The following is a 17512-nucleotide window of genomic DNA, read 5'->3' as shown; positions in this document are numbered from 1 at the left end:
GTGAAACGTGCAAATGATGAGGGTAGTTGAAATAAATAATCTACTGATGCCAAAAAATCGCTATTCAAAAAATAATAATAATAAGTAGAGGTGGCTAATAATTTTTTTAAAAGATAAAAGATAATAATTTTTTTATTTTGAAGTTTAGTATTTATTATTTATTGATTAAATAAAAAATACAATATTTTACTTGCAAAAATATACTAAAGGAATTAAATATTTTTAACAGCAGTTTGAGATCACCTACGGGAACAAACCACCCCCATGATCATCTCCCGCAGTTGCATAACTCACCCTCAAGTGCTACTCCGAAGAAAACCTGGACCATTCCGAGGGCATGGCCGATAAAACCCACCCTCACGCTGCCCCCACAATGTTGTAGTTCAAGGTTAGGGAATAACCTTTGTGCAATGTTGTAGTTCCCGGGAGTCAAACTCCCGACCTCTAACAAAAAGTGTCAGACCACCATCCCTTGAACTACAACAAGGTTACTAAAGAAAATAATTTAATCAAATTACATTTGGAATGTATTAATTCTTATCAAGACAAGTCTACTAGTAACCTATCGTGATCAATATCCATTAATGATTTTATAGTTACGAATGTAAAGGAAAGCAAAATTGCACTCCATTTTTTACTATATCAGACCACAAAATCTTAAAATCACGCGTTTCTCTACTTTAGGCTAGTACTATTCAGATACTAAAATGTACGTGATTTAACCGAGCTATCGAGTAATCATTTTCAATCTTTTAATTGATCACTCCAAAATATACAAGTAGTGAAGTTTGTATGAAACCTCTAACAAGGAAATCAAACCTCATCCACTAATAATATAAAATAAATACTTAAGTAATGAGGTTTTCTATTTCCAAGTTACTAAGAAAAGTAAGTATTTTCAACTCTAATGTACGCAATCTATTCGAAACAATTTGTGGCCATTTTCCAAATCATCCTTAGCCACCTCAAATTTTAAACCCGCAACCTCTTACAAATAATTCAACATCGAAACCACTTTGCTATCTGAAAGGTTTAGTTAAATAATTAAATTAGGAAAAAGAATCCTTTAAATTTAATAAGGAGACAAAGGAGATGTCATTATAGACAGAAAATTTAAAGCTTTTGTGGCAGGTTAACAGTGTGGGCCATGGCAAAGATATCGACAGTTTCTAGCACACCCACCTTTTTGTTCTTTCTTGATTAATGTTTCCTATTTATGCACATTTCGTCACTTCATTTTCCTCATTCTTTCAAGAACTCTTGTGGGTTTTGCAAATTTTAAACCTTTCTACTCTGGTATGTACTTCCTTTCAGTACCCACATCTCCATTATTGTTTTTTCATTCTCAATTATTATGATTTCATTCAGTTACTTAAGTGTTTGATGCGTTGACTTTTGAGCAATTTGACCACTCTTGCTGCTACTTTTCTTGCTTAGATCTCTAGCTAACTTCACGCATTTCTTGTTTCTGTCTTCTTATTATGATTGCTAACCTAAAGTTATGAGTATCTGACTTCAGTTTACAGAGTATATGTATGGTATTTTGACCTTTAGGTTGTGTTGATTGAAAATAATTCAACGTTGAATGTTGAATTGTCTGGCATTCAGAGTTTGTTTGTAACTTTGAATGACAAGTGGTGTAGAATGAAAACAAAGATCCTTGCTGTCGGGAGTTGACATTATCTTACAATCACTAAACACCTTTATTTTTTAATACATTCCTTAAATTATACTCGTATGGTGCAGAACGCTTATCAAACAATTATATTTTATATTTATTGTTTTATTTTCATTAAGAATGATATGATATAATGATATATATATATATATATATATATATATATATATATATATATATATATATATATATATTTATTCATTCAAAAGGTTAATATTGCAATTTTACATCATTTAGAGTGTTGATTCATAATAACAAGGAAACATGGTATTGTCATTTTTTTTTTTTTTTTTTTTTTTTTTTTTTAAATGAGGCTCAATCAAATCATTAAATTATTATCATTATGTTTTAAAAAACACATCCTTAATTAAGAAATCTGATGCAAATGTTGTTTTAATGTCTTGTTTTGGAGTATTAATCTTTCTTTAATGTAAGGAGTACACTAGAGTTAAAAAGATTACATGTTACATATGTAGAAAATACCTTAATCGAAGAAAATGGGAAATCTGTTACCAAATCCAGTAGCATCAATATTATGTTATAATTGCGCGCTAAAAGAAGAAAACTTGTTAAAAATGTATATGCTGTTTCAAATTTTTGAAACATTTTCTTCAGGTACAGCATATATAAATTGTATCGTCAACGATGGGATCTGGTGATTGGATGAAGAATATAATCAGCAAAAATAAAGCCAGCAAACAGAAATCAAACAAAATGAAGGTATGCACTTCATCACATTGTTTTATACACAAAATAAATACATTAATTTAACTATGAGAAATGCGTGTATTATCATTACTACTAGCATAGTATTATCTTATTACTATGCTTATACAAGTTACAACATCAGTGGCACTGTATATGAATTAAAGAATATTAACATCTATCAGTTTTTATATATCTATATATATGTATGTGTGTGTGTGTGTGTTATGGCAATATACATCTGACAGCACTACGTTTGCAGGAATGTTCACTACTTGAAACAAATGTTTTTAGTTTTAAATCTTGCTTTACGGAGGAACAAACAAATAATATTAACAAGAAAGTTAATGTTGGTTCGCTTACTGAAGATGTAGCGGCATTACGAATTCAAAGTGCATTCAGGGGGTTTAAGGTATATAACAACATCAGTAAGGATCATGTTTGCAAAATATTTCCATTCTGCAACATTTTACTCTGTGCTTCGTTTAGTTGAGGTGTTTGACTAATTTCAAGTTGATTGAAGTCTAAAGTATCATGTAAGCAAGGTTGCAAAATTCACTACTCGGTCGGGACTTTGAAGAGAGTAATTGACAACTCGGGGATTGATTGGGGATTAATCGGATTGGATTTTTTATAGATCTAAATAATAGAACTCATAATTATATGTGTGAATATGAAAGAAAACTATAAACATAAACTTTTAACATAATTGTCTAAAAACATAAGCATAATCGTTCATTTGCTCAAAAACTCTAAAATTCTCGTATTAAAATGTTGACCAAATTTTGACTTTGACCGACTTTGACCAATAAATCCGATTTTGACTCAATAACCGACGTTGACCGATTAACTAAACGAATTTGAAAAACCGGATGAGTATGTTCTTAAAAATGAGTACATGGGGTTTAATCATGAATAATCAGGGAGGGTATTTTACAACAATGCGAATAAGCGAACCAGGATTAGTGATAAGAATATTGGGCAATCTTGTAATATCCATATTTTGATGTAATATTTTCAGGCAAGAAAGTTTTTATGCAATTTGAAACGCGTAGAAAGATTACAGACGCTTATGGAGGGAAAGTTTGGCAAGAATCAAACTTCAAATACATTAAAGAATCTTCAATCATGGAGCAAAATACAAGCCCACATAAGAACCCGCAGGCTCGCTATGGCAGAAGAAAACGGGATCAACCAAAAGAAGCTCGAGAATCAGTTAAAGCTTGATGCTAAGGCCCATGATCTAGAGGTAAAAAGTGTGTTTGACTTTAAAATTCAAAGTCTTTGAGCTTAAAAGTCAAACTTGACTGATGTTGTTTTGTTCCAAATTTACGTAGGTGGAGTGGAGTGGTAATTCTCATACAATGGTTGAGGCTCTGGCACGGATAAAACGAAGAGAAGAAGCGGCTGTAAAGCGTGAGAGAGCAATGGCGTACGCCTTCTCACATCAGGTAAACTAAAATCACACTATCATAGCGCCATTAACCGTTGACTATTTTCAAGTAAACGGAAAGTCGACTTTTCATAAATTTGCAGTGGAGAGCACATTCAAATTCAAAATTAGGACCCGGTGATTCCAATATTGCCACGTCTAATTGGGCTTGGAGTTGGACCGAGAGATGGATTGCTGCTCGACCATGGGAAAACCGAGCTCTAGTAGGGTCCACACCAAAGAAAGTCAACAGTCCAACAAACAAGAAATCACCATCACCAAAAAAGTCAAAGTCACTAAAAAATTCGCCTAGTGGTAAGAAAACATTAAGTAACAGAAGATTATCATATGGGTCTGCTGAAAAAGTTGAGGATTTGAAAACAAAGGTCGAAAAGGTTGCAACAAACTAACCGGAGTTGGTTAAATTATGGTGCAAAGAATATAGGAAAAATGGTTTGAAATTTACATTCTTTTGATTGTGGTGTGATTTTGACAGAGTTGTGTTATTGCACTGAAATGGTAAAAATAGTGTCTGGATTTAATAAATAATTTGCAATGTACTTTTAACTTATTTGTAATTTTTTATTTTGTAAATAAATGAATAATAACTATGGGTTGAAATGTACATTGGTGTCCATATTACTTTTGAAGAATTACCTAAAGGAATTGTGATGAATGGTAAATTGTAAATTCTATTTGTACTAATTCAATTCGGGAATGATATGGGAAAAGTATATGAAAATGCATTGAACTTTAACTAAATTCCTATTGTATCCATCAAACTTTCAAAACTCCTATTGTATGCATTCAACTTTCAAATATGTACTATTGTATGCATCCAACTTTCAAAACTCCTATTTTTTGACGAAGTTAGTCCCTCAACATAACAACCGTTAGTTACCTCGGTTACATTTAAACAATTTTTACCTCATCTTCAAACCCAAACTCACTGAAACAATAAGTGAAACAATAAGTTATAAAAAATTAAAAGTTAACATCTTCATCACTTCATCACTGAATTAAAATGAAATTCAACACATTCATCTCATCTAAATTTTTATTCTCTATTACAAAATCCATTTACAAAATTAAATTTCGTTCTACAAAATTAATTAAAAAATGAACACTGATCCATTCTAACATATCTGAAAAAATGAGTAATCCAAATATCCTTCATCATCATACTTCATTCACTGAACCATATACCCTTCACTTCAATGAAACAAATAGCCCTTAACGTTCTTCACTTCAATGAAACTCACTGAATCGGGTTTTCAGTTCGGCGTCACCAGATATGACAACCCGGAAATTTCTGACTAAATTTAAACCTAACTTTGAATGTTTCCGACGATTCACGAACAATTATTTGTAAATAATAATACATTAGTACTAATTTATTATATTAATATTATTATTATTAATATAATATTTAACAATATTATCATTATCATTACAATTATCATTATCAGTGTTGTCAAAAACAATATTATTATTAATATTATTATTATTATTATTATTATTATTATTATTATTATTATTTATCATTTATTATGATTAATATGATTAGTAATATCATTAACATAATATATATCATTAACATTATTATTATTAGTATCATCATTTAAATATTATCATTACTAATAATAATATTATTATTATTAATATTATTATTATTGTTACTAATATTATTATTATTAACATTTTATAGTTATCATTATTAATAATGATAATTTAACATTTTTATTAAAATTATTATTGTTATAATTATTTTTAATAATAACATATTATTATTAATATCATTATTAAACTTGATGATTATTAGTATCATTATAATTATTATGATTAATATTTATTATTAATATTATTATTATCAATTTACTATTAAAATTTATAAAAAAAAATAAATAAATTATGAAACAGACTATATTAGTGTATTAGGTCGTGATGATTTTTTTTCCAAATCATGATACATTTTTTTATTCATATACTGGTTTTGCTTTTGATTTATGTGATCTGCTTTTAATTTTTAAATCCATAGAGATCCAGCTTTATTTTGTTTATTTATTCATCTGATTATTTTTTTTATTTATTCCTACGGGTTTTTAATTTGTTTCTGTCGACCTTTTGATGTAAAACTCGATCCAATTCAGTATTAAAGGATACCAGTCGACTTAACATTATCATTTATCAACTTCCATTACCTTTCACAGCTTTTATTTAACTGAATTTAAACAGAAAAAATAAGAAAAATAGCACGATAACTCTATTCGTGTTCATTTTTTTGAAAAGCCTGATTTCGTATTGTTTTTCAAAATCCTTAAATGCCATGTAGTTAGGAATCCTCTAAGTAAACTAACTGCAAAAGTTGAGCTTCCAATTCGTTTTAACGATTCTTAATTTTGAAGTCAAAGTTTCGAATTCAAAAAGTCAAATATTTGTTCATCATTAAATTCGAGTTCGATTTAAAGTTTCAAGTTCAATTGTTGATTTGAAAAGTTTCTAAGTACGATTTGCAATCTATTTCATGTAGAAATCATAACCTAATTGTGTCTAAATTTCAAAATCAAGAATTGAGTTCATATGGGTGTTCATACATTGCTGTTGCTGCTTGATTTTTATTTTTATTTTTGTTGTCTGTTGATGAAGAAATCATAAAGGGTCATATATGTTACAATTAATAGACCTAAATTCAACTTTAAACTCACTGTTATGATTATGGTTTGTTTCCTGTCGATTTGAATTTGGGAAGAAGAAGATGATGACATTTATTTACGGGTTATATTTAATACAGTGGGTATTAAATTAGAAAAGAATGAATGGCGTGATGGTTAGTGTGGGTGTTGGGTGAGCGAGAGGTCTCGGGTTCGAGTCACGTCTTGGGCATTTTTTTTTTTTGAAGAGCTTCTAAGGTAGTTTTCATTATTATTATTATTATTATTATTATTATTATTATTATTATTATTATTATTATTATTATTATTATTATTATTATTATGATAATTATTATTATCATTAATCTAATTAGTATTATTATTATTATTATTGTTGTTATTGTTACTAGTATTAAAAGTATTATTAGTATTACTAATATTATTATTATAATTATTAGTATTATCATTATAATTATTGGTATTATTATTAAAACTATCATTATTATTATTATCATTTTAAATATTATTATCATTATTATGATTAGAATTATTATTATTATTATTATTATTATTATTATTATTATTATTATTATTATTATTATTATTATTATTATTATTATTATTATTATTATTATTATTATTATTATTATTATTTTAACAATACAAATTATTGTTATCATTATTATTATTAGTACTAGTATCATTTTATATTTATAAGTATTATTAATGTTATCATTACTATTATCATTATTAATAAAGGTATTATTATTATTATTATAATTAACATAAGTATTACTATTATTAAAATGACAATTAAATCTTATAAAAACTATCATTGTTATTAAAATCTCCATTATTATTAAAATTAGTATTTTCATAAAAACTATCATCAATAATATTAAAAATTTTCATTTTAAATTATTATTATTATTATCATTTTTACTACTAGTATTATTATTGTTATTACAAAATAATACAACTCTTTATTTATTATCATTATTAATATCATTTTATCAAATAAATACTTATATATATATATATATATATATATATATATATATATATATATATATATATATATATATAAGTATTTATTTGATAAAATGATATTAATAATGATAATAAATAAAGAGTTGTATTATTTTGTAATAACAATAATAATACTAACATATATATATATATATATATATATATATATATATATATATATATATATATATATATATATATATATATATATATATATATATATATATATATATATATATATATATATATATATAGAAATATATAGAAATATATAACAACTAAAATATATATATATATATAAACTTATTCGATTACGAGTATATGTGTTAATATATATACTTGATATAGGTTCGTGAATCCGAGGACAACTCTACACTTGTTCAGTGCCGTCATATGCATATTTACTACAAACTATCGTATCGTATCGTGAGTTTTCATAGCTCCCTTTATATATATATATATATATATATATATATATATATATATATATATATATATATATATATATATATATATATATATATATATATATATATATATATATATATATATATATATTTTTGGGCTGAGAATACATGCGCAACTTTTATAACTGTTTTACGTTTAGACACAAGTACTCAAACTTTTATGCTATATATGTGCTTTGTCATGCTAAATCCCTGCCGTAATATCGTTAATTGCTGAGGTATAAGATGCAAGCTTAGTTATTGTGAGTAGCGCTACTGAGAGTGACGTCTCTAATCATTTGACCTCTGGTCTTTGGTTACATAATAATGATTCAACGACATGAATAACAAGTGTCATGGGGTAACTTTTGTTTAGTCGCGATATTACAAACAGCAACTCTTTCGATTGATATATTTGGTATTAATCAACTTTAAACTGAAATCTTGTGGTCTAATGCTATACTGAACTATTGATTGATGATAAGCCTATGAACTCACTCAACCTCGTGTTGACTTTTTATGCATGTTTATTCTCAGGTACTTAAATATTGCTTCCGCTGTATATCTGCTGCTTTGATGATGATTTCTTGCCATGCTTTGAGTCTTCATTACATATCATATCAATTAAAGATATTTAATGCTCTAAATACAATGTAATCTATTTATCTTCCGCTGCAAAACTCAATAAAACGTCTCATATAGAGTCGTTCTCGTTTATATAACTGTGATTTGATATAATTAGTCACAAATATCCCAGGCCCTATTTGGGGGTGTGACACCAGAAAGATCAAACTACGAAACATTTTGCCGGAGTAGTGGAAGGAAAAAATGAAGCCGTCACTGGAAAACTAAAGCCGTGGCCGGAGCTTTCTTTGTTTTAGTTCGTTGTCGCCGGAAAAACTAAAGCCGTCATCGGAGCTTTGTTTGTTCCAGATTTAGTGTCGGATTTAGTACATAAATGTTCCTGTTTTTCAATGTTTCTTAAATCAAAGGTTTAAGGCTGCTATTCATCTTCCCTAAAATTCAAAACCCCCATTAAACTTTCAACATCAATTTCTACAAAATAATGGAGAAGTAAATCATGCCGCCACCACAATTAAACTCTCCTTTGCTTCGGACAAACAAAACCTTACATGTTTCAACCAAAGATGGACATGGAACCCGCCATCATGCTTCAAAATGATTTCCGGCGATTTATTTATTTTTTCCGGCCACTTTTCGAGATTTTTGAAACGACCCCAAACCGATTTATTAAAAGACTTGTAAAAATATCACCCTTTTTTTGCCATTAATAATAATTGCAACAACACATGTTTTAGATCACCATAACGTGCTTAGATGTTAAAAATAATTCAAAATACATCAAATTACAAGTTTACAACATTGAGAACTCAAGTCCCACAATTTAACCAATGTTTAACATGACCCGTTTAACCAAAGTGATTTAAAAGTGAGCATGACCGTCGGGATCATTACCAAAAGCGCCTTTTCAAGACCACCAACATGCAAGCTAAGCGAATCCCTTACCCTTGTCCTTCGAAGTGCCACAATCTATAAAAAGATAAACAACGATGGAGTAAGCTACAATGCTTAGTGAGTGCAATACTTATATGCATACATACATAAATCACTTACTTGCGCAACTTACACATAACCGCATACAATATAGCATCACTAACGCATATAAACACAATCGAGTAAAAGCTAACATGTTAAATGCTTAAGACAATAATATAACACGCAACACTACCAATAATCAATATATGAGCTCCATACGGTTAACCATACCCAAATGTGTTAGTCATCAAATGAATAACACCATCAATCCATGTATATGGCCAACAAAAGCGCTTTCTGGATGGCACTACCATATACACCCGAATGTGGCCGACAAAAAGTGAAACCAAAAGATGACACTTACCACATCCTCACAAGTGGCCAACAAAGAGTGGACTTTCATATAGTCACACTCACCACTTTCCCCAAACGCAACGTGGCCAACAAATAGTAAATCATTAAAGACATCACTCACCACTTTGCACCTAATGGCCAACAAAGAGTAAATTCATCGCAACTGGACAGTACTCGCCAATAAACCCCGCAAGCAAACAATTTATATATACACACATATAAATACTCCACTCACCTTGATCACCTAGATGAGTCAACAATCGAGCTAGGACTTCAAGCTTGATCCAAAAGCAAGTCACCTAGCATAAACATAGCATCAAGCTATGAACATTAGTAGCTTAAAAACCCCCAAGTGCAAATTTAACCCAAATTGCACCCAAACCTCCAACTAGGTCAAACAAGACCCCAAGTACCCCAAATCACTAATGGCTAGTGATTTTGGCTCAAACTCACCAAAACACAACTTATGGTCAAGTGTTAGAAGCACTTCATGACCCATTTCAACCAATAGACTCATTTGACCCAAATTGGGTTTACACCCAAAATCATACCTCCAAACACACCCAATTGGGTTTCAATCACCAACAAAATCACTATTACCAATGATTATCCCCAAAATGAAAGCCCTAACATGGCCAAAGCGTTTTCTAACCCAAAACCCACCAACAAAGGTCAAAAATACCCACAACTAGCTTCAAACACTCATTTGTGAGCTAGATGGGTTTTCTCAAGAACATACAAGTTCAAACCCTAACATCAAATTGAATGAAATTCGGAGTCTGGACTTACCACCACTATCACAACGTTGCTAGGAACGAGATGAACAACGTTAACTCTCTCACTTTAAAGAGATTCAACTTCCTTCTTCCTCAACCCAAGCTTTCTCTCACTAGAAATGGGTCTCTCACCGTAAAAGAGATGAGAGAGTTTGTGTGTGTGAAAGATGAAGTTTGAGTGAGTCTAAGACTGGTTCACCAGCTATAAAGGTCGTTTATAAGTGAAAGACTTAATTGCCCCTCATTAGAACCCTTAAAATGGGTCTGGAAACACAAATCTGCTATAGGAACATCGTTCCAGACAATGGAACGTTGTTCCACTTACACGTAAATTAAGAACGACGTTCCTCTTAAAGGAACGTCGTTCCTCAAAGGGCCTCAAAACGTTCTGTTCATCTGGCAACTGTTTCTCTTGTTCACAACCTCGTTCCTGATTTTGGAACGTCGTTCCTTCAACTGGAACGTCGTTCCTCCGTCAGGAACGTCATTCATGTTCCAGAAAATCTGGGGTGTTACAATTTTGTAGTCATTTTATGCTCTCTAACGGCCTGTAGTGTTACTCAAGCACCATTTTCAACTCAAATTCCGCTGCTAGCAGCTACCGACTCTTCGTCATCGCCGAGCACCTCCCCCTTGACCGGAATTCTCTATTCTCTAGTAGTGGTTTCTTCTTTGAATTATAAAGCATTAAAAATAAGAGTTAAAATGCGATATAGTGCAACATCAGATTTCGAATATATGTAAATTCAAATAAAGTAAAAGAAAAACACACCAATACTTTGTTAAGATATATTGGGGACATTTTTTGTTAGAAATATATTATATAAATTGAAGCAAAGGTATCTCTGGATGTTCATAAGTGAGTATTAAAAGGGTAGTTTTCAAGAAATATGTAAAATTTTAGTAAGAAGACAAGCATTTCCAAGAAAGTTTCACAATTTTATTGAGTAGGAACAATACTGGAGAAAAACAAATGACAGGAGTATTTGAGAAGAGATGTGATGCTCGGAGGATTTTTTTCATCAATACACTGGTTACACACTTCTAATGCGGCGTGCTACCATTTGCACAAGCATGGCTTGCTCTTTTTCACCCTACTGTCAATTATATTTTGATACATTACTCAACACGCCACCCTATTAGTTTGCATTTTACCAACAGTCTGCCATGTTAACGCCAAACACCGCACCCCACCCCACCCCCAACACACCTAATTTGCCCATCACCATTAAACATGGTCAATATATACGGTTGTTAATGTTGGCTCATATATTTATGAGTAGTCAATTCAATCAATTCTTGTTTTATTTTATGGTCAAACGGGTAAATTCGAACAATTGAGCTTAAAAGGACATGGGTCAAACTGTCAAAGTTTCTACTGGGTTAAACATAACAAGGCGTATTTCTAATCCATACAACCAAAATTTTTGTGTCAAATTCGAGATATAAATTATTTTGTGATTATTTCTTACTCATTAGTTTTCTTTATTTACATATGAAAACATTACGAAATTTGGAGAAGAGGTTTTTTTGGTCAACCTGACCTGGCCCAGTTCGACTCATACAAAATCCTTTATGACCCCTTACCTATACGTTGTTGTTTTTCTTTCAGATTTTCGTTGTCGTCATGAGAAAAAGTTTAATAGTCCAATTTGTGAGACGTCTATGATCTGCTAAAAAATTCTAACTTCAAATGATACCAATTGTGAGACGTTACACAACACACTAGTTTCAAAAAAAGTGGAGGTGTTTGTTTGGGGGGCAAGGAAATTACGTCTTCCGGTATTGGTAGAACTTGACAAAAGAGGTGTTGATCTACATTCGGTTAGTTGTCCATTATGCGATGACGACATTGAGTCGGTCAACCACTCTCTTATTTTGTGTAAGCATGCTTTTGAGGTTTGGTGCAAAGTATTCGATTGGTGGGGTCGGGGCGGAATACCTTTTGTTAACGTTGGGGATCTTTTTCTTGATTCGGGACAAACGAATTCTTGTGTGGGAAAAAATATTTGGCAAGCGGTAGTGTGGTCATGTTCCTATCTAATTTGGAAGAACCGTAATCAAAAAGTTTTTACAAATAAAAGTTGGAACGTGCCGGTAGCTATCAATGAAATCCAAGTTACAACCTTCGAGTGGATTGCGAAGAGATGCAAAGACAAAGTAATCGATTGACATAATTGGCTCCATAATCCTCAAATCTTCATGTAGTTTCTCTTGGGTTTGATAAATTATTTGTGAGGCTTTGCTATCTTGGCAAGGCATATATGTAAATGTAGTGTGATGGCCTTGAATTATATGGGCCTCTATTTGAGCATGTAAGTGTGGTGATTTTTGATATATATATTAATATACATTGCTTTTCAAAAAAAAAAAAAAAAAAGAGTCCAATTTGTGTCTTTTCAAGTTGATTCATGCGGAATACTTCTAAAAACTATGGTTGTCGGAAATTTTACAAACACGGTGCAGATTCTTATACTAAAGTCCCGGTTCAAAGCTAAATCGAAAAAAGGAAAAAAGAATGACTTAACTAAGCTATCCTTCCACTCAAAGGATCAACGAAATACAAAATGGTCTCAATTATTAAAACAACGGTATCAAGATGGGGATCAGGGATGTAACGACCCATTTTCGTAGATGAAAATGGATGTCACATTAACGATAATCCATAACACTAAGCTTCATTTATTTCAAAGATCAACTAAACAAAACACTAACAGTCTTCAAATAACCAAACGAAAAGTACGTTACAGAATTCGGATAATAACGAAACTAATAATAAAAGAAATCTTGAGCTAACTTTTCCAACTGCTTCAACCTTCTATAGCTCCATTCCTTACGTTCCTTGATAACCTGTCACATGAAGAGAAATGTGGCTTAGCCAAATGCCCAGTGCGCACATACAAATAAAAGAACAAAATGTAGATGTTTTATAAAAATGTTTTTGTTTTATATATTAATAAAGCAATGTGTTTTGAAAAATCAAATACGAAGATTTACATAATATTCAGTAGCAAATGTAAATATTATATAAAATAGTTTTGAATAAAATGATGTCTTTTGAGATAAGTCAAATGAAGGAAAAACTTAACAATTAGAATCAAACAAATATAGAGTCAATGAGATTCAATCGAATCCAGAGTCTGTGATTGACACGAATCTGGAGTCAATGGGGGTACAACAATCCAAGCTCAATGCAATGCAATAAAAATACAATACAATACAATGGGTAGACTTTAAAAAAAAATTTAACAAGGAGTCTAAAGTTGTAAAAAAGGTTTGTTAAGAAAGCTCAAGGATATATTTAGTCATGGTACAAATGACACTCGGGAACCCGGAGTTCAAAAAACACTCGTGGACGACTAATTTCGAAGAAAACGCAACAAAAAAGACGTGTCGATACCATTCCTCAAGAATCTCGCACATACAATTATCCAGACATGCCCGATTTTGAAAATAAAAATCCGACTAAAAAGAACCAGCAAGATGTAATTCAAATGATATAGACTTGAATGAAGAATCGCGGATAGAGTTAAACGAAGTCACGTATGAGTTCAAGAGTTTATACGTATTTGATTTGAACGAATTGCCAACAATGAAGGGTTCTAATATGTTGGATGATATTCCTAAAATATTTCATCCGTACATTACGAATATACATAATGTTGTTGGAGATGGGAATTGTGTATATCGAGCATTAGGTGTTTCCATCGGATTTAATGAACATGCATATGAGAATATTCGACGTCAAATAAGAGAAGAGCTGGAAAGTCTGCATATTTTCTACCGATAATTGTTTGGTTCTGATGTAGACTCACTGTATGAATCTTTGTGTTTCTATGGATCACCTTGTCCAGAAGGACATTGGATGAAAATGTCATATGTAGGTATACTGATGCTAGTAAGTTTAGTGTAATCGTCCACTCTTTAAGCATGTCGGGAAGTGCGACTATATTTCGTTTCACAACAGTCCGAAAGAGTTCCAACATCACAGAGCTCTTACAATTGCCCTAGTAAATAGTAATAATCACTTTGTTACAGTGGAATTACAAGGAGAGTATCCAATGCCTCGGATTATGGCTTACTGGCATAAATGCTTCATTAGTCCGTCTGCAACTAGATGGAAAACTATCTATATGTTGCGTCTACAACAATTTACCCAATTTTATTTTCGTGAAATTGATTTTGTCGATTTAAGTGATTTGTGACAACCAAATTTTCTACAGAAGAGGAACGACGTTCCTCCAAGTGGAACGACGTTCCAAAAATCGAAACGACGTACCGAATTAGTGGAATGACGTTGTGTTGCAAAGAAAAGTACAAAAATTCAAACAGAGTCATGTTGTTCCTAAGAGCTCGGTGGGTTGTAATGATTTGTGTGGCGACTATGGACATAACTGTCTGCTAGGTCGCGGTCGAAGATGATGCGTTGTTAATACGGGCGACGTATTTGTGAGTCAAATTGGTCACTCTTCTCCACAAGAGTGAGCAAGGGCCCGTTAGCTTTTAGCTGTTATTTGAGTAGAAGGTTGAGTGAGCTCAACTGACAGTGAGGGCTGGTGGAGAACGGTGGCGTGTGCCCATGTTCAAGGCGTACGAGGGAATTTGTGGGAGTCTACCCTGAAGGAAACGGGTGCGACTCACGATATTGAAGGTGTGATGTCATTGTAAGTATGACGTTGAGGATGATTGTATTTGATTACTTCAGGGGTTAAAGTCGTTCACGGAATTCTGTGTCTATATGACCAGTGGTGATGATGGTCATGTATGTTGGTGAACGATAATTCGCGGGATGTCACCATCTTCGCAACTTGAGTGTGAAGTTGAATTCTAAGTGGGGGAGTTTTGTTATTACCCGAGGAAGTTTTGATAGCGTGGTATGGTAATAAGTGTCAGAGAACAACGTGATAGACCTCAATAAGGATGAGAATTCCTAACGAGGTTGAGTGACGTGCTATTGACATAGGACTCAAGGTCGAGCGTTACGACCGTCGAGTCACGATATGAAGAGGATGTGCGTGGAATTCTTATGATGATGGCTGAGAAGGGCTTAGGTACGAGGCCAAGTGTAATCCCTCAGAAACCTAAAGTAGAGGTTATGAAAAATTTGAGATTACCTCAAATGAAATAGACTTGCCTCTTTGGTTATGACAAGTCACTATCAAGGTAATACATCCAAGAGGAATCAAACACTTAATGCATATGGTACTTGTATAGGTAGTTGGTTATCTTTTGCAGGTATTAAATGAAGTAATGAGACCAAAAGAATCATGTTTGAATGGATTCACGGTCATACAACGGCTAGGTGAAAATAACCAGACAGCGTGCGGTTGACCCACGGTCAACAGTGGGCTGAGCCGTGGCAACGGCTATATTTTCATCTCTCACTATAAATAGCAAGATTTGGAGAGATTCAAATGGGGACTCTCTTGCATGCTTCAACTCTAAAATATATCAGAGAATCACAAGACCTTCATTCATATATGTTTGTGATTAGCAAGTGATATATTCTATAATCTCATAGATTGTAGAATTGATGTAAACTTACTTTCAAATTACTATCTTTGTGAGTTTACTTTGTGTGATTGGTAACTCCTAAATTATACAGTTTTTTGATCACATCTTGAGGAGTTATCTTAGTATTTTAAAGATATTTTAATCTTAAAACACACTAAAATGGGTAAAATAGGGAAAAAGGTATTTCTAATGATTTTATCAAAGTTATGTATCAAACAGGATCAAAAATAAAGAAAACTGCAGAAAAGGCCATGAAGCCGCCAGCCAGGGTTCAAGGAATCCGCCGGCTTTATAGTGAAAGTGCCAGAATATTCTAGAATTGCTCACATAATTTAATAAACTTGTTGTTCAAGTAAAAAGCAAAGGAAGGCGTCGACTTCATCCCGAAGCCGCGGCCTAATAGACACGGTTTCTCAACTTATCGACGAAGTTCAAGTAAAAATGGAAACAAAATCAGAAAGATTTGCCGGATCACTGAAACCGCCGGCCTTCCACCAAGCCGCCGGCTTAATTATGACGGTTAAAAGATTTGTGCTTGCGGATTAAGTTAAACTTTCAGAAGGAGTCACCGACCTAAGGCAAGCCGCCGGCTTCCCACTAAAGCTGCCGGCTTGGCCACCGTTTCTGAATATTATAAATAGAGGTCTCTGGTCTCAGTTTTCATATGTAATTCAATAGTTCAATAGTTCAGTAATTCAATAATTCTGTTAGTTCGTTTTTCTTTTAGGGTTTTCCCTAAACCCTTAGGTTAGATTTATTGTAATCAAGAATCATTCAAGTTTAATTCGAGTTTCGTACATCTACCTTTTTAAGGTATGATTCTATCTTTACTTTATTGTCTAATCTATATTATTTAATGTTATTGTTTCTGTTCGTCTTCTTCTATGAACTAAACGTTCATAGTGGTTACGTGGATGAAAACTGAACTTCATCTGGGAATCAGATGAAGCCGTCGGCCTCAACATCCCAAGCCGCCGACTTGGCTGGAAGGAAGCCGCCGGCTTCGTGTGCTTTATCCGTACATTTTTTGGTTCTTTTCCAGATCTGTATGGTCGAGTTTCTGTAATAAAGTTTGAACTGTTTCGAATCATTTTTGCTTAAATACACTTGTTTGCCATGCTTAATGATTAAATAACATGATTTTAGGATTGACTATGTAGTTACCCGAACTTTTCCATGTTTATATATATATATTAAATGAAATTGTTATTTACATGATTAAGTGTTTCCAACATGTTAAGCAATCAAACTTGTTAAGACTTGATTAATTGAAATAGGTTTCATATAGACAATTGACCACCCAAGTTGACTGGTGATTCACGAACATTAAAACTTGTAAAAACTATACGATGACATATATATGGTTATAT

General features: G+C 32.1%; 1 protein-coding gene across 1 annotated transcript; it reads left to right on the top strand.

Annotated features, from left to right (window-relative positions):
* Positions 1 to 2323: 2323 nt before the first annotated feature.
* LOC139897360 (protein IQ-DOMAIN 10-like) lies at positions 2324 to 4345 on the top strand. Its single transcript, XM_071880055.1, has 5 exons — positions 2324 to 2398; positions 2646 to 2795; positions 3405 to 3617; positions 3721 to 3834; positions 3920 to 4345. Exons 1-5 carry the CDS (start codon positions 2324 to 2326, stop codon positions 4223 to 4225), a joined length of 858 nt encoding a protein of 285 aa, XP_071736156.1. The 3' UTR covers positions 4226 to 4345.
* Positions 4346 to 17512: the final 13167 nt, after the last annotated feature.

The sequence above is a fragment of the Rutidosis leptorrhynchoides genome, chromosome 3, assembly GCF_046630445.1.
Source record: "Rutidosis leptorrhynchoides isolate AG116_Rl617_1_P2 chromosome 3, CSIRO_AGI_Rlap_v1, whole genome shotgun sequence".
Classification (NCBI taxonomy): Eukaryota; Viridiplantae; Streptophyta; class Magnoliopsida; order Asterales; family Asteraceae; genus Rutidosis; species Rutidosis leptorrhynchoides.
The sequence above is the reverse complement of the archived record's forward strand: the minus strand, read 5'-3'. Positions and strand labels throughout refer to the sequence as shown.